General features: G+C 44.7%; 3 protein-coding genes across 3 annotated transcripts; 1 reads left to right on the top strand and 2 right to left on the bottom strand.

The window, feature by feature from the left end:
• Positions 1-3,630: 3,630 nt before the first annotated feature.
• On the bottom strand, positions 3,631-14,435 carry b4galt1l (DP-Gal:betaGlcNAc beta 1,4- galactosyltransferase, polypeptide 1, like). The gene is made up of 6 exons (XM_067247847.1): positions 13,506-14,435; positions 12,553-12,788; positions 10,203-10,390; positions 7,942-8,064; positions 6,949-7,053; positions 3,631-6,008 (listed from the first exon to the last, which is right to left on the bottom strand). The coding sequence occupies exons 1-6, from the start codon at positions 13,789-13,791 to the stop codon at positions 5,873-5,875; spliced, it is 1,074 nt and encodes a 357-aa protein (XP_067103948.1). The 5' UTR covers positions 13,792-14,435; the 3' UTR covers positions 3,631-5,872.
• A 973-nt stretch (positions 14,436-15,408) lies between these two features.
• Positions 15,409-23,243, top strand: rest (RE1-silencing transcription factor). Its single transcript, XM_067248185.1, has 4 exons — positions 15,409-15,535; positions 16,879-17,840; positions 17,969-18,052; positions 19,072-23,243. Exons 2-4 carry the CDS (start codon positions 16,892-16,894, stop codon positions 21,021-21,023), a joined length of 2,985 nt encoding a protein of 994 aa, XP_067104286.1. The 5' UTR covers positions 15,409-15,535; positions 16,879-16,891; the 3' UTR covers positions 21,024-23,243.
• A 100-nt stretch (positions 23,244-23,343) lies between these two features.
• noa1 (nitric oxide associated 1) lies at positions 23,344-27,566 on the bottom strand. The gene is made up of 7 exons (XM_067247848.1): positions 26,282-27,566; positions 25,662-25,826; positions 25,216-25,421; positions 24,751-24,882; positions 24,452-24,568; positions 23,964-24,081; positions 23,344-23,740 (listed from the first exon to the last, which is right to left on the bottom strand). Exons 1-7 carry the CDS (start codon positions 27,528-27,530, stop codon positions 23,505-23,507), a joined length of 2,223 nt encoding a protein of 740 aa, XP_067103949.1. The 5' UTR covers positions 27,531-27,566; the 3' UTR covers positions 23,344-23,504.
• Between the last annotated feature and the right edge of the window lie 317 nt (positions 27,567-27,883).

Genomic DNA, 27,883 nt, shown 5'->3' with positions numbered 1-27,883 from the left:
CAAAAATGTAATATTATGGCAAAGGTGTTTGCAACGTAAGACAAATGTTTTCTTTTGAAATGTGTTTGTGATCATATGAATGCAGTGCTTCATTTTGCAAGAGATGCAAGGCATTTTGCATTTTGTGTGTGCAATTCTTGGATTGGTGTGTTAAGTTTTGAAAAAAAGAGGAAAAGTAAAAAAAAAATGTGTGTAAGCAGTTGAAAAAAAACTGTAACTTAGTGGAGATTTTTCAACACTTTGAGAGAAATGCAAAGACGAAAAGTTGCCCCTTCAGGGTCAAGACTGATGTGCCAGGGAGGCAAAACAAGAATAAACTCTTCAGTAACTGTAGCCCCACACTAAACATTGCTCGGAAGTGAAATTAACAACAGAATGCACCTGACTATAGTTCCCTGGTTTTGGGATCATGCAACAACCGTTGATACCATAGCCACAAGAAAGATGGTGCAAATTACGCCTAGCCTATCAGATATCTGTGATGTAATACGTTCTCAGACCATAGAAAATGGACTGGGGTTTGCTTCTGGATGGGGCTGAACTTGGAACGTTCCTGAATGCCTTTTCCAGTCTGCGTATCCCATGAACCCATGTTTACGTCTCCCCAGGGTCCTGACTAGTTAAGCCTGTTGCACCACGGGCTGTAAGCTCAGGGCCAAAGAAAATCATTTCTAGAAGGTACTGGTATTTGTTTAAAACAAACTCATTCAAAAACAAACAGTGGTATGCCACAATGCCCAAACAAATCCTCATTTAAAAGAGTGTGGCTTGAATTTGTAAATTGTGGGAATATTAACGTATTTTGGGTGAAGGAAGAAATGAGTCATTAGAAAGGAGGTTAAGCAGACAGTTACTGCATGTGCAGTGTGTGTGTATGTGTGCAGTGTGTGTGTATGTGCATGTGTGCAGTGTGTGTGTGTGCGCAGTGTGTGTGTGTGTGCAGTGTGTGTGTGTGTGCAGCGTGTGCAGTGTGTGCAGTGTGTGTGTGCAGTATGTGCAATGTGTGTGTGTGCAGTGTGTGCGTGTGCAGTGTGCGTGCAGTGTGTGTGTGTGTGCAATGTGTGTGTGCGTGTGCAGTGTGCGTGCACGCTCGTTGGCAGTGCAGTTGTAGATTTAAGACAGACTTGATCTCTCCAGCTGCTCCTCAACCTCCTTTAAGACCAGTCCAGAGTTACATCAATAGAACTAATGTAACGGTTCAGGAATGGAACAAATAAATGGTTTGTCCCCATTTAAGGTATCAGCTCATATGGGCTGGCATGGTGGGGCGTTTTGCTTACTTAACGTCTTAGAGGACGTAAAATACATGACTGAGGTTTAGAGGTACAGTATGTTTGAAAGAAATAAAATCTTTGTAAAGCCCATCCATATGGTCAGGAATCTTGTAACAACGCCCAAACTTGTTCTGTTTTTATATAATTTACATTATACTTCTGTAATATATATACTTATATTACTTACTAATTTTATATTACTCACAGTTGTTACTCTCACGGCAGAAAAGAGTTAACAATAACATTCAGTTTCATTCTTCTCTTTTTCACCCCTCCCCCCACCACCTCCCTGCACTCTCTCCTTCCTTGCACTCCGTCTCTCCCCTCTCCACATCCTCCACCTCCCTGGCCTCCTTTTCCTCCCTCCTCCACCTCGCTACATCCATCTCCCCCTCCTGCACTCCAGCTTACCCTCCTCCACCTCCCCACTCCTCCACCTTAGCTTCAGACTATTTGACATCCACTTTCCAAGCGCTCCTAAAACACAAACAGATGTGCTTCAGCAAATTGGACTGTTCCCATTGCTCGTCATCAGTGTTTACAGGGCTAGTGCTGCTCTGTGCTTTTGACTCCCACACTCCACAGCAAGATCCTCAAACAGGAGGAACGAGTTTCAACCGAAACTTCTCCTTTCTGAGCTCAGTCAAGCAGGCAGCCCTGTCGGCTCCAGCCCAGGGTGTCAGTGTGACACCTGGGCAGAGGGAGTGGTAGGTGCACTCTGAAGCAAGGCCGTAATCATAATATGCATTGGGGGGGACACATCCCCCCCAATATAGTAATATAAAAATATAAACAAAAATGTGCTACGCTACGACAGGCAACCACGCACGCTGTCCGAGGTTATCATAAAACATTTTTTTTGTCCCCCCCAATGTTGACTCCATGGCTACGGCCTTGCTCTGAAGATCAGATTAGTTCAAAACAACACCAGTGGATGTTAGTACACTGTGTGAGGCCTCCCATTGGCCGTGCATCATATCACGTTCAGTCTGTGAGGAGACTTCTGTTACTCTCCAGCAGGAGGTGGTGCCTGAAGGAGGTCCAATAAACGAGCAGGGAATCCTTCCTCTGTAGGTTGGCAGGACTGCTGTGCCACCCTCCGTTGCCACCCTCCTGTGCCACCTTCCTGTGCCACCTTCCTGTGCCACCTTCCTGTGCCACCCTCCTGTGCCACCTTCCTGTGCCACCCTCCGTTGCCACCCTCCTGTGCCACACTCCTGTGCCACCCTCCTGTGCCACCTTCCTGTGCAACCCTCCTGTGCCACCCTCCTGTGCCACCCTCCTGTGACAACCTCCCGTGCCGCGGCACCCCGGTTGGGAAACAGTGCTTTAGTAGACGTGTGAACGTAGTAACTTTGCTGTTTGATAAAGGCTTGCTGATTTCCTTGTAAGATGAACAGAACAGATACTTGTAGACTGGAGTCAGATGCAGTCTTAGGCTGTGTTTGGGTTTTGCATCTCATCCTGGTAGCAGAATGTGAGAAGCAAAGTTGTAAAATGAGTGTAGGCAGGCCTGAGGGATATCACCTGTGCCAGGGTTAATGAGCCTGTGCCCACAAGTTGGCATGTCTCCTAGAAGGTACACAGCGCCTCGAACACAACCCACAAACGAGACAAACATACAATTTATCCAGAGCGACATGCACACTTGACCACTTAACTTGCCGGACAAAAACTAGTAAGTAAGGACATAAGTACATAACTAGCAAATTAAGTAGTTATGGTTCCTGAACAGTGGTTCTGCAAGGCATTACTTTAACATATTATTAGAGCAGTTTTATTAGGGAACATTCAAGTGGACTAGCACGAAATCTTCCTTCAGAGAGAATGTGTGTGTTTGTCTGTAGCTCGATTACCTCACGAACTGGGCACTGTATGAACTTGGTATCCGGCGTGTGTATAGAATGCGTACATTAATGTATACATTTTGCTATAGGCTTTGACAGCCTTTCCACTTGGGCATCAAACAGAATTCTGTGTAACTACAGATTTCAAACCAGCAACCAGTCATAGTGGCCAGTTGCATTAATAGTGTGGAATTTTGAGGCACTGTTTGGAGAATGAGGTCACACATTTGGTAAATGTGTCCAAGCGAGAAACTGTAATTCAGCAAATTCAAATTGACCTTATCGTGAGTTTCCAAACTGGGGAGTTTTTGTGAACATTCCCCACCAGCTCTGGTGATCTTGCTATAGAGATGGATCGCTGTGACCGCATTGTACCAGCATCATCAACGGTCATGGGCATTGGGCACTGCACTATAATTCCATGAATCTGTGGGTTGCCAAATCAACATCTTAATCACCAAGGAAATCTGCACGTTCACAAGAGACAGTCACAAAGAGGCCCACAAATCTTATAATCAGGGAATTTAATTGACCAAACACGATTCATTTAATCTTCACCAAAACATTACCATAGGAAAGCTTGAGAATTAACACGTGAAATCAAGCACTGAGAGGAAACACCAACATCCATGCACAGACACACACTAAATCAACCACTAGATCAGGTACAACATAAGCATGAGAAAGTCAAACTAAAAGACAGTGCCTTACAGTTTACATACCAAACTCAACCCACACTCAACCTATGCCGCTTTTCTCAACTCAAGTAGATTGTCTTTAAAGAAAGACGTTGCTTTAGCCGACCTACAAAAAAAACCTTCACCTCCAGCTGGTCTTTGGGTGGAGAGAAACTGTCACAATGGTAAACATTGTGCATGCTGAGATCCCTCCCCTGTCTTTGAGCTCTGGAGGACACAGAAGGTTTAGAGGTAGGTGGAGATCAGCCTGTTCCTGGGGTTCATTTTGGGGAAACAAACGTTTGATTGATATTAATGTAGCATACAGCTGACCCCAACCATCCATCATTACGTTAAGTGCTGTGCATTCTACATGATGCCATACATTAACGAGAGCAGAAGGCAATGCTCTTGAACAGACCCCTGATATAGTTTCCTGAATGAGCCCACAGGGCTAAAAGCTGGAAGGGAATCTGACTTGGCGGTCTTTGCGACAGTTGAAATGTGTGTAAATATATATATATGTTTATATACATATATGGCTTTGCTGGTACATTTGAACCTTTGGTACATTATGTACCTGAGACACCAACCATAGTCCAGCATTTACGAAAATAATTAAAGGGATAAGATTTAAGATTTAAGGGACAGGAGGCCGATGTTCTTGATCTGTACAGACACATTTCACAGGGCGGAACTGATTTGACCTTCAATTAGAAATCTCAACGGCTCCCCCCCTAAACAATATATAATTATGCATTTGTGCAATGCCATGCCACAAAGATAAAGTTTTAAATATGCAGGGGGAATAATCTTGGATGAAGCTCCAACATACTTTGATAAAAAATATATTCAACTATACACACACCATCTCGGGAAAATACTCGAACTCAGCGATGCTTGTGATGATTTCCTACAGTACATCCAGTTGAGCTCAGCCCACTAACGCAAAAATGGAGATGAACCTCTGCGAAAGTCTCACTTACAGACAACCGCGTTTGACCATACACACACACACTGAGTTGCGTTTCTACGCATAATCGCCTAGGACACCAGTTGCTGTGGGGTGGGGGGTGGCAGGCAGGCAGGCAGGGAGGCACTGATTGGGCGCACCCCACGCCCCCACCCTGCCTCAAAACATATATTTTTTAATTGATTAATTTAGAGATCTGGCCTAGGGCGCCAGACTGGCCAGAAACCTGCGTGTACACGCTAGCGTTACACTCCATCAGGCAAATACATTCAGGAAGCCTGGAGTTCCAGCAGCTGCCTGAGGGGGCGCTCTTCACATCGAAGGGAGTCTAAAATCATTAGTCTGAAAACACCACATATAAGGACACTTAAGTTGTGAGGATGTGAAAATAATGCTTTGCATTGAGGTGGTTGTTGAAACTCTTGTGCGTGTGGATTTGGGATCCTTTGGGTTATCAGGTCTGTTTGGAAACGCAGGCAGCCGTGCCTGATGAGCTAAGTGACGGGGTGTTCTGGCAACAGACAACACCACCCCTTTCCCCCATTATTAAAGATCAATGACACAATTCCCAAAATATCCCTTGAAGATATGTGAACTACAATTGAGCAAAATCTACCGACACAAAAAAAAATAGTTGACTGCATGACTGTTCTGATGACTGTCCTGATGCACCTGTCACCTCACTAAACTTCCACTCAGAACAAAATGGCTTACACAGGATTCATAATCAGCAGCTATCTTTAGAAAGAGAGTTCAAAGGCACAGCACTCGTCAAGCGCACTGACATTGTTTTCATCAGGATCCACTATGACTCTCCTTTTGTCAACAGCCGTGTTCCAGGAAATAAACGTTGAAAAAATAAAATAAAAAGTTGCACATCCCAGTTTGATTCACCGTCAGTCGTGCAAAGGCAGAAAACAAGAGGGATGCCGGCCAGGTGTGCTGAACTGATCAGTCAAGCGTTTGTCGTCGCCATGAGAAAGATCCCAGAACATTCAGACCTTTTTTTATTTTATATAAAAGTGTCCAGGCACATTTGGTTGCTTGTTAAAGCACAGAAACCCCAGCCAGTTTTGGTTATTGCTTTCATTGGTCCGCTGGTCACTCGCTAGGTTTCCCCAAGTCCACTGAGATTTTGGTGTACAGTTGATCCTTCTCCACTCTGACCACTTTGTAGGACAGCGAGTTGATCCCGTCCACCTGCAGGGTGTCCCTTGTGTGGGCGATGCGGTCAAACCTGTCGGGAGAAAAACGAGTCAGGAAGACTCCCGGTCGGGTTCTCTTTATACAACAGCCCTCTCTCCTCATGCATCCTCTACAGGTAAGAGCACAGCTCCGGGTACAGCTCAATCTACTTGATGCAACGTGTACACAGTGGTGAACAAAAGGCCTCAGAAGTGGATCTTTTGTGTGTCTGGAATTACATTTGTTTGGCTAGCGTTTCATTGTTAATCTTGTTTGCTACGTCCAAAGTTTGTGTGTGTAATGGATTTAAAATCAAAATACAGGTTTCTATTACACACATCCCCAAGGGTGGTTTGCTAGCTCACACTAGCAGTGACAACTGTTAGTCTAAAGTGTTTGGAAAACTACGTATTACTTTTTAATGTTCCATTGACTTAAGGAAGATTTGAGTCTAGATTGAGTCTGTAGATTTCCTCCCCCCTCCTCATGTCTGTGAGACATGAGGAGGGGGGAGGAAAGAGGTGGAGACTGAGAGAATGGGGTTCAGGGTGAGGGGTTCAGGAGGTGAGGGGTTCAGGAGGTGAGGGGTTCAGGAGGTGAGGGGTTCAGGAGGTGAGAGGTTCAGGAGGTGAGAGGTTCAGGAGGTGAGGGGTTCAGGAGGTGAGGGGTTCAGGAGGTGAGAGGTTCAGGAGGTGAGGGGTTCAGGAGGTGAGGGGTTCAGGAGGTGAGGGGTTCAGGAGGTGAGGGGATCAGGATGTGAGGGGTTCAGAAGGTGAGGGGTTCAGGAGGTGAGGGGTTCAGGAGGTGAGGGGTTCAGGAGGTGAAGGGTTCAGGAGGTGAGAGGTTCAGGAGGTGAGGGGTTCAGGAGGTGAGGGGTTCAGGAGGTGAGGGGTTCAGGAGGTGAGGGGTTCAGGAGGTGAGGGGTTCAGGAGGTGAAGGGTTCAGGAGGTGAGGGGTTCAGGAGGTGAGGGGTTCAGGAGGTGAGGGCTTACCTCTGGGGGTTGGGGTCGTTCTTCTTGTCACGCTCGTGTCGAATCATCCTGCACTTCCCAATGGGGCCGCTGGGCCTGGATATGGACATGCCCTTGATGTTGAGCCTGGAGGACACACAGCCGGGCACATTACATTACATACATTTAGTCATTTAGCAGACGCTCTTAACCAGAGCAACTTACAGTAAGTACAGGGACATTCCCCCAAGGCAAGTAGGGTGAAGTGCCCAGGGACACAAGGCCAAGCCCAAGGACACAACATCATTTTGCATGGCCTCGGAATCGAACCAGCAACCTTCTGATTACCAGCCCGATTCCCTAACCGCTCAGCCACCTGACTCCCAGCTGTTAGACGGTACCATGACGCAGCCACGCGCACCAGGAAATGAAACTCTTCCATTTCCAAGGTGTTCAGTAACAGACAGGAATGCAAACGTATGACCAGCCAGGCACTGCTGAAGGAAGTTGGGCCACGATGTGCTTGGTTGTATAACAAAGTTTACATCTACACGCCTCAGGAAGACTCTAAGTCTGGGATAGTTGGGTGTTCCTCGCCAGGCCCCTCCCCTCCACCACGACCCCCCTCCCCTCTCTAGTCTGCCCTTGTTTACAGTGTCACTACCAGTGGATAGTGTCAGGAACATCCCACAAACACCCTGCCAAGAGCCAAAAGTATTCAAAGTCCTCCCTTCTAAGATTGCTGTGGGGTCATTGTGTTGCAGCCATCAATTATGCAGGCCCTCAAGACAGTGTAACCACAGTGAGTTTGTCTGTTAACTATCAAATTACAGTAGGTAGATCTTCACTTCATCAAAAGAAAGGATTCAGGATCAACAGGTTTACAACAGAAGTTAGAAGAGGAAAGAAAAGGACGGCTTCTTTTATCTAAGAAGGAAACAGGCCGTCAAGAAATGGAATTTGCCTTGACCGTAAGAACAGGGCCATAGATAGTGTGTGTGTGTGTGTGAGGACAGAGAGAGAGGTGGTAAGGACCTGTTGTAGATGTCGTCATCCTCTCCTCCCCAGCCCCAATAGTTGTTGGGGAAGCCATTGATCTTAAGGTACTGCTCCTTACTCATGGACGACACCCCCCCAAAGTATTGGTTGTATGGAAGCCTGGGGGAGGAAGAGAGAGAGACAGACAGACAGACACAGAGAGAGAAACAGTGGTCAGGAGTGATTCATTCTCATGGTGCTGTGATGCTGGGCTGATTTGAATTTACAAACCAAACAGTACCCATATTTTCATAGACAGAACACAGAACGAGGAAGTGTAGGGAACACGCCATATCCAGTAAGTGCAAGTCTTATCACTTCTCTTTACAGGGGGGGTCAGGTTACAACAGTGGGAACAACCGACAGGAAGCAGGAAGTGTCTGCCTAGCAGATGGGGGAATTCTCAGAGGAGCTTCCTCTGAGGTCATGTTGATGTCGTGCTCATGAAGACTCGTGCGTCAGGGGGCCGGCCAGCCAGCCACATTAGAAACGCTCTCTGCACACGAGCTCACAAGCACAGCAAACCTGGCAACCAGGCACACTTGGCAACAACCCAGGAGAAACATGTAGCATGCGGGAACCTGTGAGAGACAGGAACCTTTTATCCATCCGGCGTGGGTCTTACTGGACCCCAGACACAAGGATAATCCTGACTAGGCTCTCTGAGCCAGTTATCTGACTGGAAACCCTGGCGATTGTATCCAGATGAGCCCCCTGGATGAGCCTAACTCACACAAGCTGTTGGTGTAAACAGGGAAGCCAAACAGGCCGAGCTGGCTCATAAAAGCCTTCAGACTGGGAGCTGTGTGCGCACTACACAGCCCTGCGGCTGAACACACTATTCTGAGATCATCTTACTTGTAAAACGAGGTTAGAAAAAGAGGCTTTCCTTCAATGAGGAACAAGAGAGATACTGATCTCTGGTTGGTGCAGAAGACAAACATTAGCATCCCCAGGAAAGCGGCTAGCTGAGCCGTCCTGGACACAAAGACAGTGTCCCCACCTAGCTTGGCTCGTGTTACATGTGAAGTGCTGTTAAATCAACGTTCCTTTGCTCCAAAGGTCGTGCACACAGCCCTCCCTCTGCTGTTAGATCCCTCCATATCTTACTACCATGGTGCACGTCAAGCGGGCCTTAATGATACCAATCTACAGCCTACCACTACTGTACAGATAGCTTTCTACTGCAGGGCCAACATAAGATGTCAGAAAGATTCTATGCAGTTTGGCTGTTTTCTTTTCAATAGATTAATTAACCACTGCAATACTAAGTATGTAAAACATGTAATTCTATCAAAAGGTGAAGCTGGAGTATGAACAGCATACACACACTTGGTATTTTATGATTTTATATAATATTTACAGATGCTGTAAAGCATAACTGAAAATTAGTTTTAAGTTCATCACACCATAGAAGAATGTGTTAACTACCCATCCAAATTCAAATGGAAAAAAACACAGACAAGTATGTTCAATTCGGCTTTGAAATCTTGAGAAAATCAACAGTGTCCTCTGCTTGATACTGGGGGGGCGTGTCGCCTGAAGGAGCTGAAGCTCCGCCCCCTGTGTGGAAGGCTCCGCCTCTCTCAAGGACCTACGACCCGGATAATGTACACTACGGCATGTGAGAGGAGGAGCCATGCAGTGATCTGACGTAGATCGCTGGCTGTGACGTAGATGGGTTGGGTTTTGCCCCGCCTACACAAAACCTGAGCTGAAAAATGGGTGAGAAACTGTTCAACGGTCTAACTCCACATTTCAGTGTGACAAAGTTTTTCGAGCTTTGCACATGCTTTCAGCAACTCATTTCACACGTATATAATGTACTGAGAAGCAAATCATGGAATTTGCTTTACAGCATCTTTAACTGGTGTCAAAGAAAACATCCTTTTCATATCTTACATCCTTAACAGACTGACTAAGAATCATTTACAGCTCAGGGGCTCACCAGGTAGAGCGTATACCATATGGTGTTAGTACCACCAGGTGTAACTAGCGATTCAACAAGAACTCTCGCTCTGGATAAGAGCGTCTGCTAAATTACTAAATGTAAAGAACTGATTCAGAATGGTACTTACATCCTGGTGTATTTGTCTGTGTGTGTGCGTTGTGTTGTTCTGTCACTTCAGTTCTCATTTGAGGACGATCCCTCATTTGCCTAGCCTTTGTGTGTGTGCAAACAAAGACAACTACGTTGTCTAGTTGTGTGTGTGTGTGTGTGTGTGTGTGTGTAAACACCTCAGGCAGTGTTGGTTTACCTGAAGCCAAACTTGTCCATGGACACCGACAGGTGCCTGGGCTGGCTGAAGCACTTGTAGGTGTTGCGATCGTCCATGGGGATAAGGTCCACGTCACTGAAGATGAAACAGCCGTAGTCGTACTCCTTCAGGGCCTCCTCGTAGCCGACGTTGAGGAGCTTGGCTCGGTTGAAGACTTCGTTATCCTCCTGCGCCCCGTGAACAAGGAAAACAACATGTCAGACACACGTTTTTCGCTGGAGTTACACGTGCCATTATGAATACCCTTTTTCTATGAGTTCAGAGGTACTTCTAGTACATGGGGAGTCTTCGAACAACATTGATACCTGACTGAGGAGGCTATGTTTAAAAAGGAGTAGGCATGTTGGTAACATGTTGGTGTGTTATGTAAGAGAGCTGCCCACAGAGGGGGGTTATCATTCGTGGTTGCCCTCACCGCCATGAAAAAACAAACTAGAGCCCTTTGTTCCATGTTTCAATGGAAGAGGTCCGGAGACTTGCATATTGATAACTTCATCTGATGGTTACATTTACATTGTCATTTAGCAGACGCTCTTATCCAGAGCGACTTACAGTAAGTACAGGGACATTCCCCCGAGGCAAGTAGGGTGAAGTGCCTTGCCCAAGGACACAACGTCATTTGGCACGGCCGGGAATCGAACTGGCAACCTTCAGATTACTAGCCCGATTCCCTAACCGTTTAGCCACCTGACTCCCTCTGGTTATCGGCAAAAAGTCATTTGAATGCATTCCACTATGAATAGTCGTCTCAAATATCTGCTGAACTCAACATGTTCTTAGGCAGACTGTGGACATCGTTTTTTTTTGTGATTCTGATGTCAAGTGGTAGCAAAGAGGATACCGTGACACCCCGCGAGCACAGTCTACAAACGTGGGCTTATAAAACATTTGCATATTAGGTGAAACAATCAAAAGGATAGAAAGAAGCAAGTGAGGTAAGCTGACAGAAATCCACAGTGGTAAAGAGAAATAGAAACCCATATTACCGGAAGGAACCCTCAGCTCACGGAGCCATGCAATTGGCCAGAGCAAGCAGGAAGGCGGTCTCACCTCCTCCAGCGACCGCTGCCATTGGCCAGACACTTCTGACATGCATTAGAGTGGCGGTTTGAGTAAGTGACAGGGAAAGTAGGAATTCAAACAGTGAGGAAGGAAAATAATGGCAAGGGGAACAGGAGAGAAGAGAGAAAAGAAGAAGAAAAAAGATTTGAATAGATTGCAACAAAGACAGAAGAATTGTCTTACAATGCCCTGAAGGCCCTATATCTAGGCTGAACAGTTGGGCTAGGCCCGCTGTTAATCTATGCTTGCTTTACCGTGGAGATCTTCCCCTCAACACTTTTTCTACGTAATATTCAAGCCCCAGTCCTAAAATGGCATTTGAAAATAGAATAATTTAGCTACTTGGATTACATTCACAGGGCTCTCTAAATACCATGAAAACTAATTCATGCCCAGAAACTACCAATACCAAAATGGGCAAATAAGACAGTTTAAAGGTTCCCCGACCTCCAACACACACACACACACACACACCCTCCAACTGACACACACACACAACTTGGTAAACAGAGGTGTTAGTCCAGGTTTGGAGGGAAGTATCCTGCCCATACTATGGTTACCATAACATAAAAATAGTTTATCGTAATTCCTGTAGAACAAGTTGTGTCATGTTTAGTTTGTAGCCAAACATGAAGATACAAGCCACAATTTCCTGAACTTTCCTTCCGCCAACTGGCTATCTTCGCAGACCATGAACACGCTTGTCCTGCCCATGTACAGAGTAGGAGCATTTTTCTGGAACGATGACTGGCAGTGCACAGAAACACACTGTCCATCAAGCAGCTTGCTATCATCTTGTTCTCAATAATAACACACAGTGTGTTTCTACACTTTCCCCATAAAATGTGGTTCTATTAGTCTGCTCTATGACAACTGTCTGAATATTGATTTAGCTACAAGACAAAACAAAGGCCCCTCTAGCAGACCTCCTCCCAGAGTAGTTGCTCAATAAGCAAACATTTCACCATCACACACAGCCACCCGGTGCAAACCCTTTGACATTTTGCATTGGATGGAAGCCTTTTGTTTGTCAAATCCCTAGTACTAGTATCTGCTGATGAGGCCTGAAGCAAAGACCAAACTTACAAAACATGATTCTTTCTTCATTCCTTCCGTGGTAGGAAATATGCCATTACACTGTCTTCTTCGAATGTGATTCTACACATGTACCTAAGCATGGATTTGGATTACATTCCAAGAAGACTCTTTTACAACCCCCCCCCCCCCTCCCCCACCCAGCCCCTTCCAACAGCATAACCAATCAGACCTGATTGATAACGTAGACACCGTAGTCAAGCTGCTGGCGTTGGAGGATAGGGTGCAGGTAGTAGAGCCAGAACTTCAGGTGTTCGTCTCGGTTGCGGAAGGGGATGATGAGGGCAACCTTCTGCAGGGCGATGCAGTTGCTGGGCTTGAAGCGACCGCCCGTCTTCACATTGGGGTTCTCGTTCCGCACCGTGTCCAGGTTGACCGGGGTTGAAAACTCAATCCTCAAAGGCCCCACTGAATGTGTGACAGAGGGGGGATTAAATATAGATACATATTTATTTTATGAATGTAAACAATGTAACGGTTAGGTTGTTGATGATGTGTCAACAGATTCGCATCAAAAGACATTTCACGCACAATACCACAATCCACTGGATTACAACCTGAAGTACAGGTTGTTTGTTACAACCTTTACTTCCGGTCTGCCAACCTTAAGGCTCACCTTGCAACCAAGGTGACCCACTCAGCTTATTCTGTTGTCTTGGTAATATGACCTGAGGCCACCAGCTAAATTCTGGGCGGACTTTGCACATATCCTCTGTAGACCCATGCTAGGAGGTTTGTCCAAGTCTGAGAAACGGCTCATCAGCGATGAATACAGCTGCATAAACATGGCCCAGTAAGACCACAAAAGCTGTTCATACACTGGAGTTCACCAAAACTCAGTATCAATGATCATTGTCGGAGGAAGGTGCGGCTTGTTTGAGCCTGATTACCCACATGGGTAGATTGATATTACACATTTAACAGTTTAGTACATTGTTTTCAATTTTGAACATTATATGACAAAGTGGAGGACTAATAAACGTCAAGTAGTTGAGGCCATTTGGTCCGACACGAATAGGTACGTCAGCGTTAGGCTATTAACATGACAAGTCATGTGATGCAATGCACAAGCTGAACTTAACATATTAGCTACAAAGCCAGCGCATATCATTACCTAATACTTACCAAGAAGAGGAGATGTTTCAGGGCAGTTTCGAAGTATTTTGATCTCTTCTGAAACATTAGCAACGTCACCTGGCTCTTGTTCTGTGAGCTCGATATCTTTCAGTATTTTGCTTGTCGTCAGGTCTTGGGGCTTGTGCGCTTGCTGATTTTGCACAAACGCTATGCGAATGTCAAACGACCTCAAATAAAAAACTAAAGTGACAGAAATATGAAGGAAACATAGAAGGACTACTAACTTACACGTTCTGTGAAGAACAGTGAAGTTCACAGTTGAATCCCCAGTCATATTTAGATAGCAAGCAATCCAACTCACTAAATTAGGCAGGCAACTAATTAACCAAATCTAGCCTACGGCTAACGACGTTTGTGTCCAGCTCTAGCTAACTAAGCTTGCACCATGTCCGATTTATACAAATTTCGATCAGGTAAACAAAAGTAACTCGTGATTGCAAGCTAATGGTCCAGTTTACAAACGCTTACTGTCTGTAGCCTTTCTTGGTGTTTCCTGCTTCCTGATAGCAAACCAAGTTCAAGAAATTGTTAGGTCTGGCGACCATCGAATAACAAATCCGGTGATTCTTGCGGAAAAGTAAAATCAAAGAAAAAAAAAAACTCTCAACTCGTTTGGCTAACTGTCACCAAATGGTAGATGGATCACCAAATGGTGCCATGTAACTGGCACTAAACTAATCTTGATGGAACAAGTTGTTCAGCTTTAACTCGAGGCAGACAAGTTACAGCATGCCAGCAGCCATAGTGAGTGTCTGCCCATTATCATTTGCTGAAATTCACACGACTATTCAGAGGCGGTCGACGTAACATAAACGACCTCACGTTGTTACAAGATGTAACTGCAACGTGTAAAAATAAAATGAAAGTATTTCCTGAAAGTGACACAGCCTTACCACTCTGAAAATGTAGGAAACCTACATCATGTTTCGTTTCGGTTGAAGCAAGTAGGGTGGGCTTAGCAGAAGTACCTTCCGGGTAGTTAGCTGGAGGGGGGCGGTCCAGGAACTTTAGTTTAGGTGGAGTAGACCATTTTTCTACCTGGTAGGCTTGAATAGGGTACAATATTTTCTCGTTAATAACCCCCTTTTATTACTATAGCCTAACCATAAAGGGTATAACGGTGCAATTTGTCATCCTGACTATTTAAAACTGTAGGTTACACACTGTGTAAATACATGTGTATAAAGATGTCGAAGTTGCTAGGCCTGTTTTGATACCGATTTGTTTTTTATTCATGAACTAACGGGCTTAACCTGAATCAATGTGCCGACAGTCAAACTGTAGCAGAACGGCGCCGCCGTGCGGTTGAAATGATTTGAGACAGCCTAATGCCCCTAGGCCAAGGTTGTGGGTTGTCTCAAAGTGACGTTACACTTCATGTTATATTAATGAAATCTCGACAAGGTAATGCAACCTAGCATGTATACCAATATGCTTTTATGCGACAAAACTGTTGAAAACTTTGGTCTTTAAGGATTAATTTGACTGGATTGAAATTTGAATCTTTTTTTCAACGTTGCTAAACAAAATCCGATGTCTACTCTTTTGTACGAGGCTACATGGCTGTCATTACATATTAAACACATTTAAGTTTGGGGTTTTGAATGGTTTGATTTGATGAATTACTAACCAAACCCAACAACAACAAAAGAAAAGAGAAAAGAAAGCCTTGTTTCCTTTTTTATTTTATAACCACTAATACAATAAAATTAATTATTTGCCGTGGTAGTCGTTGGGCAATTTTAATAAAGCTATACGTTGGTTTGTAATAAACTTTAATGTAAAACGTTTAAAAGTAATGCAGGACATATTTAACTTTGCCTTGACGAACTGCAAGATGAGAGTGGGCAGAAGCTCCAGCCCCCGGGAAACTTCACGAGTTTGCGCTGACGTCAGCATCCCCATGAACCACAACGCAATGTAGAGGAATGCACGGAAACTTCTTCCTTGAATTGTTTTGTGTTGTATTTCGAAAATCTTTACCGATTAAAGCGATACACAGTGGATATACATTAAAGGTAAGTTGCATCAAACAACAAAACTGTCAGAGCATGGCTTAATAGTTGATTTTACAAGAGAAACTAACTTTGAACAGTTTCGAAAATGGAGGCAGTGGGGGGGGTTGGCGAAAGGGAGAGGCGCTGTCCAGGGCTGATATTTAGCTCTGTGCTCGGAATTCAGCACGGAGAATTCAGGACCATGGCTAACACGCCGTCCTAAAACCATTGTAACAAATAAAACGTATCCATATCTTTATGCAAATGTGTGAAAACGTAAAATAATCCTAATTCTAACATGTCTAAAGTTTATTTAACTGTGTTACTCAAGTGTTGTGCTTCCGGAAAATAAGTTTTCTGACTTGGCTAGCTAGCTGAAGTTTTGTAGCAGCAGACAGCAAGGAGGGCCTAGAGAAGCTGGACAGCGACCGACTTTTCTCTTTCGTGCCGTGGCAAGCTCACAATGTACTTTGACTTGAGTTAGATTCGATATTTTTTAAGTAATTAGTCAACATTTGAGAAAATCACGAGATAAATAGGTTGTCTGATCGTCTGTAAGTAACTTCCACAAATATGTTTTATTGCACGCGCAAAATACAACAACCATGGTTGCTAATCACTTATATTCTATTTTAAAGTAGCGTACTGTACAAAACGTGTGTTTTTCTAAAACATTTTTAAGCAAGGTCAAGTTACTTCGAGCCTCTAACTTGCTCAAATATCAGAAATATTCCGTGTAGTTGTACTTCTTGAACTTCAACAAACAATCCCATCGATCTTTAATCTCAAACTTTAATATTGTTGAAACAAACAACACATTTTCACATCTTTAGTAAAGGTTGTAGGTTTGTAAACCACGCACGCGTTGGATGTGGTTGGGCGCTGTCGAACAAGTTGTGGTGCTGTTTCAAAATGGCCGCATATAAAAGTATTCAAATACCTAGGCCTCAGTTTGCCTGAAGCACTCAAAGTAAGCTAGTTCAATGAAGACATGCAGCATGAAACAATGGACTTCTCCACGTGGAGTAAATAAAACCTTAAATATATTTGTACGTTTTTGGTGTGAGACACTGAAAGTGGCAGTGACATTACTGTGAAATTGTACTTTTGTAGCTTTGATTTAGTATTTGTTAAGGGAAAGGTTCTTGCCTGATTTATTCATTTGAGAGTGAGACCATACTAGACATTGAAGAGTTCCTTACAAAAGTTTATATAAAAAAGGTTAAAGAGACCTTTTTAATATATATATACATATAAGGATAAACCTATGTATCACTGAATACTTTTTTGACTCAGGCATTGTCTGCATACTTTTAGAATCAGATTGACCTTTGTGTGTCTGTTTCTGTCATCCTGTCACATAGACACAGATTCAGCATGGCTGCTCAGACAGTATACCCTCTGGCAATGTTCCCACCCACAGTTAGCGTCGCAATGGAGGAGGATTCACACGGCTTGACAGAACTCTCCCGTAACGACCTTCCGGCCCCTCAGCTCGTCATGTTGGCCAACGTAGCTGTCATCTCGGAGGGGAATGGCTCAGAGAACATGGCGGAGGAGAAGGAAATGATGGAGCTGAAGAATGTGGGCAGCAGCAGCTACTCCGACAGCGAGGACGAGAGTGTCATCAGATACAGCTTCGAGAACCACAGAGAGATCTGCATTGTAGAATACCCTGAGTCTCCCCTTGCCGCTGCGCCGGAGGCGGAGGAGAGCGTGGACAAGTGTCAGGAAGAGGAAAAGGAAAAAGAGCAGGAAGAGGAACAGGAAGTCAAAGAGGACCGACCCCTTCCAACCAACAAGCAACCTTGTAGTCCCTCCACGCTGGGCAAGCGCAGAACCGCCCACGCCTTGGGCGTGGAGTCGGCCAAGAAGAAGAAGCCCTTCCACTGCAAGGCCTGCAACTACCAGGCCAAGTGTGAGGAAGACTTCGCTCAGCACATCCGGATCCACAGCGCCAACAAGCTGATTGTGGTGAGACGCGTGGAGGGCGGAGAAAAGGGGAAGGCCAGTGAGGGCTCGCCGGGTCTGGAGTTCGAACCGGCGGTGGACGGCGACGACATCAAAGGGGTCATTCGGTGTGAGCGCTGCGGGTACAACACCAACCGCTACGACCATTACATCGCTCACCTCAAGCACCACAGCAAGGAAGGCAACAATCACAGGGTGTACAAGTGTGTCATCTGCACGTATACAACCGTCAGTCAGTATCACTGGAGGAAGCACCTGCGGAACCACTTTCCCAGCAAGCTTTTCACCTGCAGCCATTGCTGTTACTTCTCTGACCGGAAGAACAACTATGTGCAGCACATTCGCACACACACAGGTATGTGAAGAAGCCGGGGTCCAAACGAGTTGTGTAAATAACATCATCAAAATGATTTGTGGTTCTGCCTAAGGGCGTCTGCTAAATGACTAAATGTAAACTTAACAGTGTAACCTTTCTTGTTTCAGGGGAAAGACCATTCCAGTGTTCACAGTGTGGATATTCCAGCTCCCAGAAGACCCACCTCACCAGGCACATGAGAACACATTCAGGTAATTGTCCTGAAATTTATTTGAGTAATTTGTGGATGAAATGGTTTTTCTGCATCAGACTATACAGAGAGAAACAAGGAAGCTGAGGTTTTTATAACAAGCAACAACAGTGAGTACCAGACGTTTTGCATAGGCCTTTTTACATGCAGTGTCATAGAGGGCTTCACAAATGTCCATAGATCAGCACCTATAGCCAACCTAAACCCTCAAGGAAGACAAGGAAAATCTCCCAGGTCTGTGACACAGTAGTAGGTGTTTTTGTTGGTAGTAGTCTACCTGTAATCAAATCTGTTAGCTTGCCTCTCACAGTGAACCTTTTCTCCTTTGTTGCATTCGCTGGAGCAGATCGTTATGGATGTGTATGGTAAAGATGCTTGTGACACACTTCCTGTTGTGATGTGCCACCATTCCCTCTTCCTGTGCATACTGGTCCATCCATAGATATATATAAACCCTAGATGTCTTACGGCGGAGTCTAGAACTTCCGCACGTGGCGGCCATCTTGCGACAGTCAACTCGCTCACCCATAACATTGTGTTGAATCTACATGTACTTTTTAAATGACCATAACTTGCTCAATTTTCAACCGATTTTGAAACGGTTTGGTTTGTTATCAACGTCAGAGATGTCATTATGCCACTGCATACTTCTATTCATTTTTTTTTTAAATAACATAATTATTCATAAGTGTGCAGTGGCATACCGACATCTCTGACGTTGATAACAAACCAAACCGTTTCAAAATCGGTTGAAAATTGAGAAAGTTATGGTCATTTAAAAAGTCAATGTAGCATCAACACAATGTTATGGGTGAGCGAGTTGATTGTCGCAAGATGGCCGCCACGTGCGGATGTTCGACTCCGTTGTCCGGCAACGCGGACGAGACATCTAGTGTTTATATATATCTATGGGTCCATCTTCCTCGCATGACATGTGTCTGTGCTCTTTTTGGTGTGTGTTTTAGACGATAAGGAATACTCGCTTACCTTGACTGTAACCCACATTGCCTCTTTGCACAGGTGAAAGACCTTTCAAATGTGACAGCTGCAATTACCTGGCGGCAAATCAACACGAGGTGACGCGTCACGCCAGGCAGGTGCACAACGGACCCAAACCACTGTGCTGCCCCTATTGCCAGTACAAGACTGCCGATCGCAGCAACTTCAAAAAGCATGTGGAGCTTCACCTCAACCCCCGTCAGTTCCTTTGCCCCGTCTGCAAGTATGCCGCTTCCAAGAAGTGTAATCTGCAGTATCATATCAAATCCAGGCACCCTGGCTGTAACGATGTGTCCATGGATGTGTCGAAGGTCAAGCTTCGGGCCAAGAAATTTGAATCTGAGACGGATGAGTCTAGAAAGGTTCATTCGTCTGGAATGGATGAGGATCAGGATGGGGACGAGGAGGAATCTGGACTGGAGATGAATCTGGGGTTGTCTGACACTGACAAAGAGCCCAGTCCCATCAATCTCTCCACCAAAATCAGCAAGATAAACCCGGGTCAAGCTCCGGAAAGTGGAGCATCTCACAAGACTGTGAAAAGCCCCAGCAGGGAGAAACCCAGAAAAGCAAAGGAAAAGGTAGACAGGAAGGGAACAGCCAAGCAGAAGAAGGTAGACAAGGTGAGCGAGGTCAGAAAGACAAAGGAAAGCTTGCCGACAACAACCGCTGAAGTTGAAAGTGAGGTTAACGTTAAAAAAAACAAAAGAAGGCAGAAGGTCGACAAAAAAGATGCACGGGACAAGAACAAATCGAAGGAAACGAAGGAAAAGGTTCAAAAGACGAGTGTGGAGACGGTGGTGAAAGAGAGAGACGACCAAGACAAACTGGGGAAAGGAAAACTGGACAAGAAGACTACGGGGAAGAAGCCGGAAATGGAGGAACCTGAGAAGCCTCCAAAAAAACAGAGAAACGAAAGTAATGGCGGCGGGAGCAAAGAGGTCAGCAGCTGTGAGTCTCCGAAGGGTGAAGCCTCAAAGCTAGCCAAAGCGGCTGACGATACCGTCAATGAAACTCCTGGAAAGAAAGAATATCCAGTTAAAAAGCCGGGGTCCAAGAGCAAGACCAAGGGCTTGAAGAGGAAAGCAACGGAGGCGTTGGACTTATCCATGAAGACTTCTCCTGAGGAGCCCTGCACCAGGGACAAACGGACGAAAGTCAAGGCTACAGACAAGCCACAATCAAAACCCTGCGTCCCTCAAACCGTACCCGAGAGCTGTGAGCCTCGCCCAGTCACAGAGAGCTGTGAGCCTCGCCCAATCACAGAGAGCTGTGAACCTCGCCCAATCACAGAGAAGAAAGGCCAGACGATGGAAACGGTGGCCTTGCCTGCTGTCGTAAAGTTGAAGAAGACCAAAAAGACCAACAGGAAAGAGGCCGTGGTTACCTCTGCGCAGGAAGAAAGTCTGGCGACAGACACCTCCACTCCTCAAGACGAGACGTCTTCCCACACAGATGCCCGGAAGACGCCCGGCCAGAAGACCACTCCAACATCAAACACCGAAGACGCCTCCACAGGCAAACCGGAGACCCCTTCAGTGCCAGAGAAGACAGACGTTTCCGCCAAAGCCAAGGAGACGTCCGAGACCTCCGTGGAGACCCCTTCTCCAACAGGACGAGGCAGCTCCCCGATCTTCAGGAGACCGCAGGGAAAGCCCACCTCTCCCTCCCTGGACCTCCCGGTGCCCAGAGACAAGCCCACGGACACGGAGGACGACGAGGGCATCCACAGCCACGACGGAGGAAGTGACATCAGCGACAGCGTGTCTGAGGGCAGCGACGACTCCGGCACGGGGAAGCTAGCCGACCCCGAGACTCCCACGGATGAGATACCGACGCCGACCGAACTCAAGTGCCACACGTGCATCTTCTGCGACCGCACCTTCCCCGCGGAGGTCGATTACCGCCGGCACTTGAATCGCCACCTGGTAAACGTGTATTACCTAGACAATGAAGCAAAGACTCACCAGTAAGTGCCTGTCATTGTCTCAGGTGCCAAAAATTGGGTTTCTTGTGTCGTATTCTTATCTCTCTATAAGCACTCATGTAGAGACCTATAGAATACTAGCATACATGAACGATGATACACTCACGGTTTTGTAGAAAGGGGTCTTTTTGTAATCATAGCACACAGTGATTGTGGATCAGAAAATAGACCTAGTCTACTTTATACCATTGTTGCAGTAATTCATGGCAGATTTTCTCACTGTCACATGACAGGGTCCCATTAGTATCAAGTCTCACTGATAAGTTAATGTATCAAAATACAGAGAATGTCAAAATGAAGTCCTTTTTAAGGATGTGTGAATTGAACAACCACAAGCAGTGTCATCATATTACAATACTCAGACACTCCAAGAGGACTTGTACGGCATATTAATTTGTATATCCAAAACGCATACATCGCAAGTTAACTCAAATGTATCTTATTTCTTGTAGCACACTGTATATATTTGACAACATAGTGGTTGATATTAACTTTTTCTCCAGTGAGAATACCCCGTCCTCTGGTTCAGAAACAGGTTTTGCTCCACAGAAAACTTCGCTAAGACATTCCCTCCTCTCTCAATACCATTGTGTTTCCCCCCCATTTACTGTATCTGACCACATTGAAGAACAACAATAGTCAATCCATCCTGAAAGGAAGTTTAACACTTTTTCAAAGAGTAGCCAAAGAGCCCCTTCACTCCTGCTGGGAGGCTGAGCATTAGACGCACCCAGGTGGTCCACGCCTAGAAAAGGCCCAGAGAATAATAGGGCTTTCGTTCCTTTTGTGAAAACCCACTCCAGTGCAGCAGCGTACTCTGGAGGGGGTGAAGGGGGGAGGGAGCTGGTGCATGTTCACATTTTGGCTCAAATACAAGTAATCTTCTATTTTGCAAAGGAGAGCGTGACAATGAAATAGTTTTATTTCCTTTTAGTTGTCTGTTGTCATTGTGGTATCGTTTGAGCCAATACAGGTATGATCAATCTGTACATGAAATGAATATTGGTGTCTTGAAAATATCAGTTGCCATGGTCCCATAGTGGGGAAATGCGTTTAATGACATAGACGAAGGAATACTACATTGAATTAGGCCACCTCCTGAACACCTTACCTGCACCATGAAAGAATCAAAACACCAGATTGATACAAGGCCATCATGTTTGCATAGAGGTTTAGTTGCATATGTTAGAATATGCAGTCTAGAATACTGTGTACTTGTTACCTAACCTAAAATGCATTTAGTAGACTGATTTCATTAAGTCCAAAGAGGATTTTTACCATGTTTGGCTTGCTGTGCCACAAGATGTTTGTCCTTTCGCTCCAGTGCCTTTGACAATCAGTAATGGTTTTTGTTTTGATGTTACTTATAATATCATATTCATGTCAGACAGCAAGGACTCATTCTTTTCTTTATTCGTCCATCTTTATGATCATTCCTTGATTTCATTTTATTTGTTGAGTTGATTGCAAATGAAGACCAATCCATTAAGTTCAGGTCTGGAGTTATTTGTGGTGCGTTTGAGGTACTATGTCTGGGCAGGTTACTGAATTATTTTGGGTGTAGATGTCTAGCCTAGGGAGGGTGGATATAGAAGCAGTCTGAATATATCTGGAACAAACTAAACACCATGTTGACTTCGCTAATACTCCTTCTCTATGCAGCTACTTTCTGTTCTTTAGAGGTTTGTGGGTTGAAAAACAAAACACATTTACGCAGTGCAATATAAACTGGACTTGATGCCAAAGTGAGAGGTAGAATTGTAAAAACGTTTGTTTAATTTCTTGATTGTTTCCCAAACCAGACCAGAGCTGCATTGTTTATACTGGTGCTTTAGTTTCTAGAAATGACACCTAATAGAGTAGATTGTTAGGGCCCCATATCACTGTAAATGTACACTTTCCATGCTTTTGCAAATGATCTACACTTTTTGTTTACTAACGGTGTGTGTTTTCAATAGTGGATGTTAAGCTAACTGTTAAGGTAAGCCTTTGTAACCATTCTACTTATGTAATCTTGCTTTTTTTTAATTAGTGAGAAGAACTTGACTAACACCTTCAAAGTGTGGAGTTATTGGATAATGTGTCCAAGGATTCATGAGAATCATATCAACAATTTTACAGAGATATCCTGCCTTTTTTGCTCTGCTTTTTCTTTTTTTAAATATATATATATATATGTATATGAATAAAAGGGTCTGAAAATCGATTTATTTTCCTGTCAATCTGTCAGTTTCGTGTTGTATCTCTGACTAAGCACTTTGTTACCTTGAATACAAAACCTCATAAAACTAATACGCACACTTCAACACTGTGAATTAAGGTTTATTTACTTTATATGAGGACTTACAAATATTTACATACAGCCATTCAAAAGTTTGAGGTCATTCACTAAATATGAAATACAGACAAAACATCAAATTCCTAACAAAATTATATCTGAATGTATTATACACAATCCAATACAACTTCAGTTTGACTTCTTCTTCACCCTCAGCCTCTCTGCTCCTTTATAAGAGATGCCGGTGTCCACCAGTGCAGGGGGTTTCCTGGGCTTGTACGCAGGGGACTTCTTGATGCGCTCCCCCCTGATGGAGCCCACGTGGGGCAGCAGGGGGGGTTTCCGCAGGGCCAGGCCGGACCCCTCAGGGGTGTGGGCTCTCAGCAAGATCTGGCTTCCCTCCACACCGGTCACCGCCACCCAGCCTGGTGCAGGGAGGTACAACATGCTGTCATCAGTGCGCGATCTGTCTTTTTTCTATACTGAGATATTGAGCAAGCTAACTGTTTTTTAATCGAATGTGGTCACGTGTATCTTTTCCAGATGAAGGAACAACGTAACATAAAATAAGTCAAGTTTGGAATACGATGATTGAAACACGTATAATATTAGACTATGACACGCAAAGAGAAAAGTGATATTCTGTACCTGCGGAGGACATCTTGATGTCGGCGACGGCTTGGCAGTGACCCAGGCCCCTCAGCTCAAACTCCTGACAGACGAGACGGGGGAAGTCCCTCATGCGTGCCTCTCCACCCATCGGCACCTTCCTCCAAACAACCATACATTGGTTGAGATCCTTTGCTAGCACATCTGACATTTTACTCATTTAGCAGACGCTTCTATCAAAAGCGACTTAGAAATAGTGCATATAGAAAAATACTGAGACTCAGAAAAGTCAAGAAAGTGGATTAACCAGGCACGGTGCAATAATAGTATCTCAACTACAATACTGCATAGTACAGTACAGCAAAAAAAACTCATATCTTAAGTTCAACATCAAACATGGGGTGAGTGAAGTCTCTTATGAGACAGAGATAAAACCAGGATCTCAAACACAACATGAATCACAAGAAGTACCAGTATGGTATTTTATGTTTTGCCATTACATGGTACTTTGGCCATCATCCACTCACCCCTAGCAGTGTCTGGCCCGCATGTTTCTGGTAGATTCCGTCGGCCCGGTCCAGACTGGTGATGTGAATCGGGAGCTTGGCAGAGGCAATGACGGAAAACCAGCAAGACTCCCCTCCCTGTCAATGGTCATCAGCATCCGTTTGAAATATGAGACAAAAACTAAGAAAGACTACCAGTGACACAATCTTTATGACCTCATTACAGTTTTAACTTGTCAAAACTGAATGTCGGTCTACATGCATCTCTGTATGTGTGTGTGTGTGTGTCCAGACAGTCTCATGAAATCAGTGATCTACACCTGAAGATAGTCGATTCTCCCCAGGGCTCCCAGGAACAGGACCATGCCAGGCTTGAGCACGAATGTTCGAGGAACTATGGCATGCGTGGGCACCACCATCTTCACTTCCTGTTCAGTCAGCAGATTGAGGATCTGATATCCGATTGTGAGTGTGAGAGAACGAGAGCAGGAGAAAAGGGGAGTTGAGTGGTGGACTTAAATGATGGAAAGACCGACAATATTACAGAAAGACCTGTGCACTGCTTTGCAATGGTACAAGTTGTAAACAGTTGTAGACAATAATAAAACAACCCTTGTCAAATGTATTCAATTACATTTTCAGCTTCTACCAGGTCAAAAGAGCACTTCAGTCAGGACTATAATCAGCCATTCCCTCTCGTTTCCTCATGGGATCAATAAAGTGTGTGTGTATCTTTAAGAGACCCCACATGGATCTACAGGAGGTGTAGTTGTCTCTCATCTCACATCATAGTCTTTCATGATGCCGGGGGTGTCAAGGAGCCAGTGGGCATCTTTCAGTTCGTTGTGTGTTAGTTCCAGCTGAGCAGAGAGGTCTCTGTTACCCTCCTGCTCCTCGCTCCCTCCATCTCCGTAGGCCAGACTGTCAGGATCAAACTCCACCAAGCCTTTGTTTTTCTCAGCCTCCACCCTGAACGTTCTACCGATGCGACCTGAAGCAGGGACACAGAACATAACAGGAAGTTCAACTGGACCTGTGCATAGGAAGTGAAACCGGAGCCACACAGTATATGTGATGTCTATACTATCCGACTGCACTACTTTGATATTTTATATTCAGTGTTCATATACTAGGTTAAACTGATATTTCACATAACTCTGACTTATGTGCACTTGACGATAACTGATGACTTGAACTTGTTTTGTCCCAGGCAACTCTTGAAACTCCTTACCGACTAGGTAGCCCTGCTTGCTGAACTGTGTCAGTCTCTTCATCTCCTGGGGAGTCAGCTGCTTCTCCGTCTGCTCAGAGGCCAGCTTGAGTCTCTCCGACCTCTTGAACATCCGGTACGGCGTGGGGTTGATGATGGGAAACTTCAGCAGGTTCAGGGTGGTGCCTGGGCATTGGATTACGTAGCAAAGACAAATTCAGCACATTAAACTGGTACACCAAGGGTCGTTCGAGCAGGAATGTTTTTGCACTTATTGAAATCACAGTGCACTCCATTCATATGTTGTCTCGTTAAAATATAAACATTTGTTTTCGTTCTTTTGATAACTTTAGAACTCTTTTCTAAAATAGCATGTCAGCTCAACCCAGGGAGTCAGTTGGCTGAGCGGTGAGGGAGTCGGGCTAGTAATCCGAAGGTTGCCAGTTCGATTCCCGGTCATGCAAACTGACGTTGTGTCCTTGGGCAAGGCACTTCACCCTACTTGCCTCGGGGGAATGTCCCTGTACTTACTGTAAGTCGCTCTGGATAAGAGTGTCTGCTAAATGACTAAATGTAAATGTAACCCCCTGTATCTTGTAGTTGAAGCATTTAAGTTATAATTATCAGTAATTTTATCTTACCAGGCCATGGGGATATCGTAGCTTTGTGGATCACATCCGTAGCTTTGGATTTACAGTAGTCTGACTCCAGCAGCGTGTTGAACAGGGTGGACTTCCCTGCATTGGCAGTTCCCACCAGATACACATCTCCCTTGTACTTCCAGGATTTCTGTAGACTTGAGATGAGGTTTTCAATACCGTATCCCGTTTTGGCACTGATGAGGTGAACATCTTTGATGTTGTCATGTTCCGAAATCCCAGCATCTGAGCAGTATTGGGAGAGTTGGCGCTTAATTCTCTGCAAGTAGTTGTCAGAGTCTCCGGGAATCAAGTCGATTTTATTTCCTAAAACCACAATGTTTTTGTTATTCCCAACAAGCTCCAACAGATCTGGCACGATGGAGTCTGGAATATCCAGAAGATCTACGATCAACAGAACCAAAGCTTTCTTTGATTTTATCCCTCTGACGATATTCCGATATTCCTCTTTTGACATCTTGATGGTCAATGCCTTTTGGTGATGTGTAAGTAAATAACAACGTTGGCAAATCGAATTTTTCAATTTGTCCTCTTCAACAAGAAGTTTGTACTTTTCACTTGGTAGGTAGCCTGCAACATCTGGGTCGGTGCAATGCATGACAGCTCCACAACCCGAACAACTCGTCTCACTGACTGGTTCCTCCACATCGGGGGTACCATATATTTTCTGCTGTCCTTTAGATTTCTTTTTCATTTTCCTTTCCTCAATGGGAGATCCAACGTCATGGAATTCAATTAAGGCATTGAGCTCCACGTCCTCTTTGGACGTAGTTTGCAGTGACCGCAGCTGTTGCTCAAGAGATCTCTGCCGTTTATCGGCACCTGACCTCACCGATGTGCCATCTTCTTTAGGAATGATGGGAGCTGTATGAGTCTTCAGTTCATGGCGAAGATTGTCCTCCTGTGTACATTTTTCTGGTTCGGTGGAGTCCAGGAAAACAAACTCCTCCTCCTTCTTAGGATCTATGGAGGTGTATGTATCTGGAAATCGGGTTCGAACATGCTCCTGAGCTTCACCTCTTTCCCCTATTCGGGTGCTGTACATTCTATAATTTCTTCGTGTGTACTGTATGTGACAGAGTTCCTTATGTACATACCTACTTCCTAACTCACAGAAAGGCAGCGATGGTAAATTGGTTGAGCTCCGTTGTATCCTCTTCACCACAGATAAGTACGGAACTGACATGTTCCGTACATATTCCCGTAGAGGGAATTGTAACAGTCTGTACATTTTAACGGACAAATCAAATGTTATTGTTTAGATGATGTCGTAGTAAAGAAAAACTCTTAACCTTGGAGATTTTGGATAAACACATGTGAGTCGCTGTCAGCATCCATTGATATCCTGCACGGATATGACGTAGAAAAATGTGAGTTTACATGTTTGTTTAGAATCTGATTTTAGGTAGTTAATATATGTAAATGTAGGTTTTAATGTTATATATAATATCTGTATATTTATGAAAATGGCGGAGCCGTAAGTTACTTAAATATACATAAACTGCACATCAAAATACCAATGTACAGGAAATGACGTTGAAGAAGCGGACATCTTTTTGTGTACGTTTAGCTTAGTAGCTAGCA

The sequence above is a fragment of the Osmerus mordax genome, chromosome 12, assembly GCF_038355195.1.
Source record: "Osmerus mordax isolate fOsmMor3 chromosome 12, fOsmMor3.pri, whole genome shotgun sequence".
NCBI lineage: Eukaryota > Metazoa > Chordata > Actinopteri > Osmeriformes > Osmeridae > Osmerus > Osmerus mordax.
The sequence above is the reverse complement of the archived record's forward strand: the minus strand, read 5'-3'. Positions and strand labels throughout refer to the sequence as shown.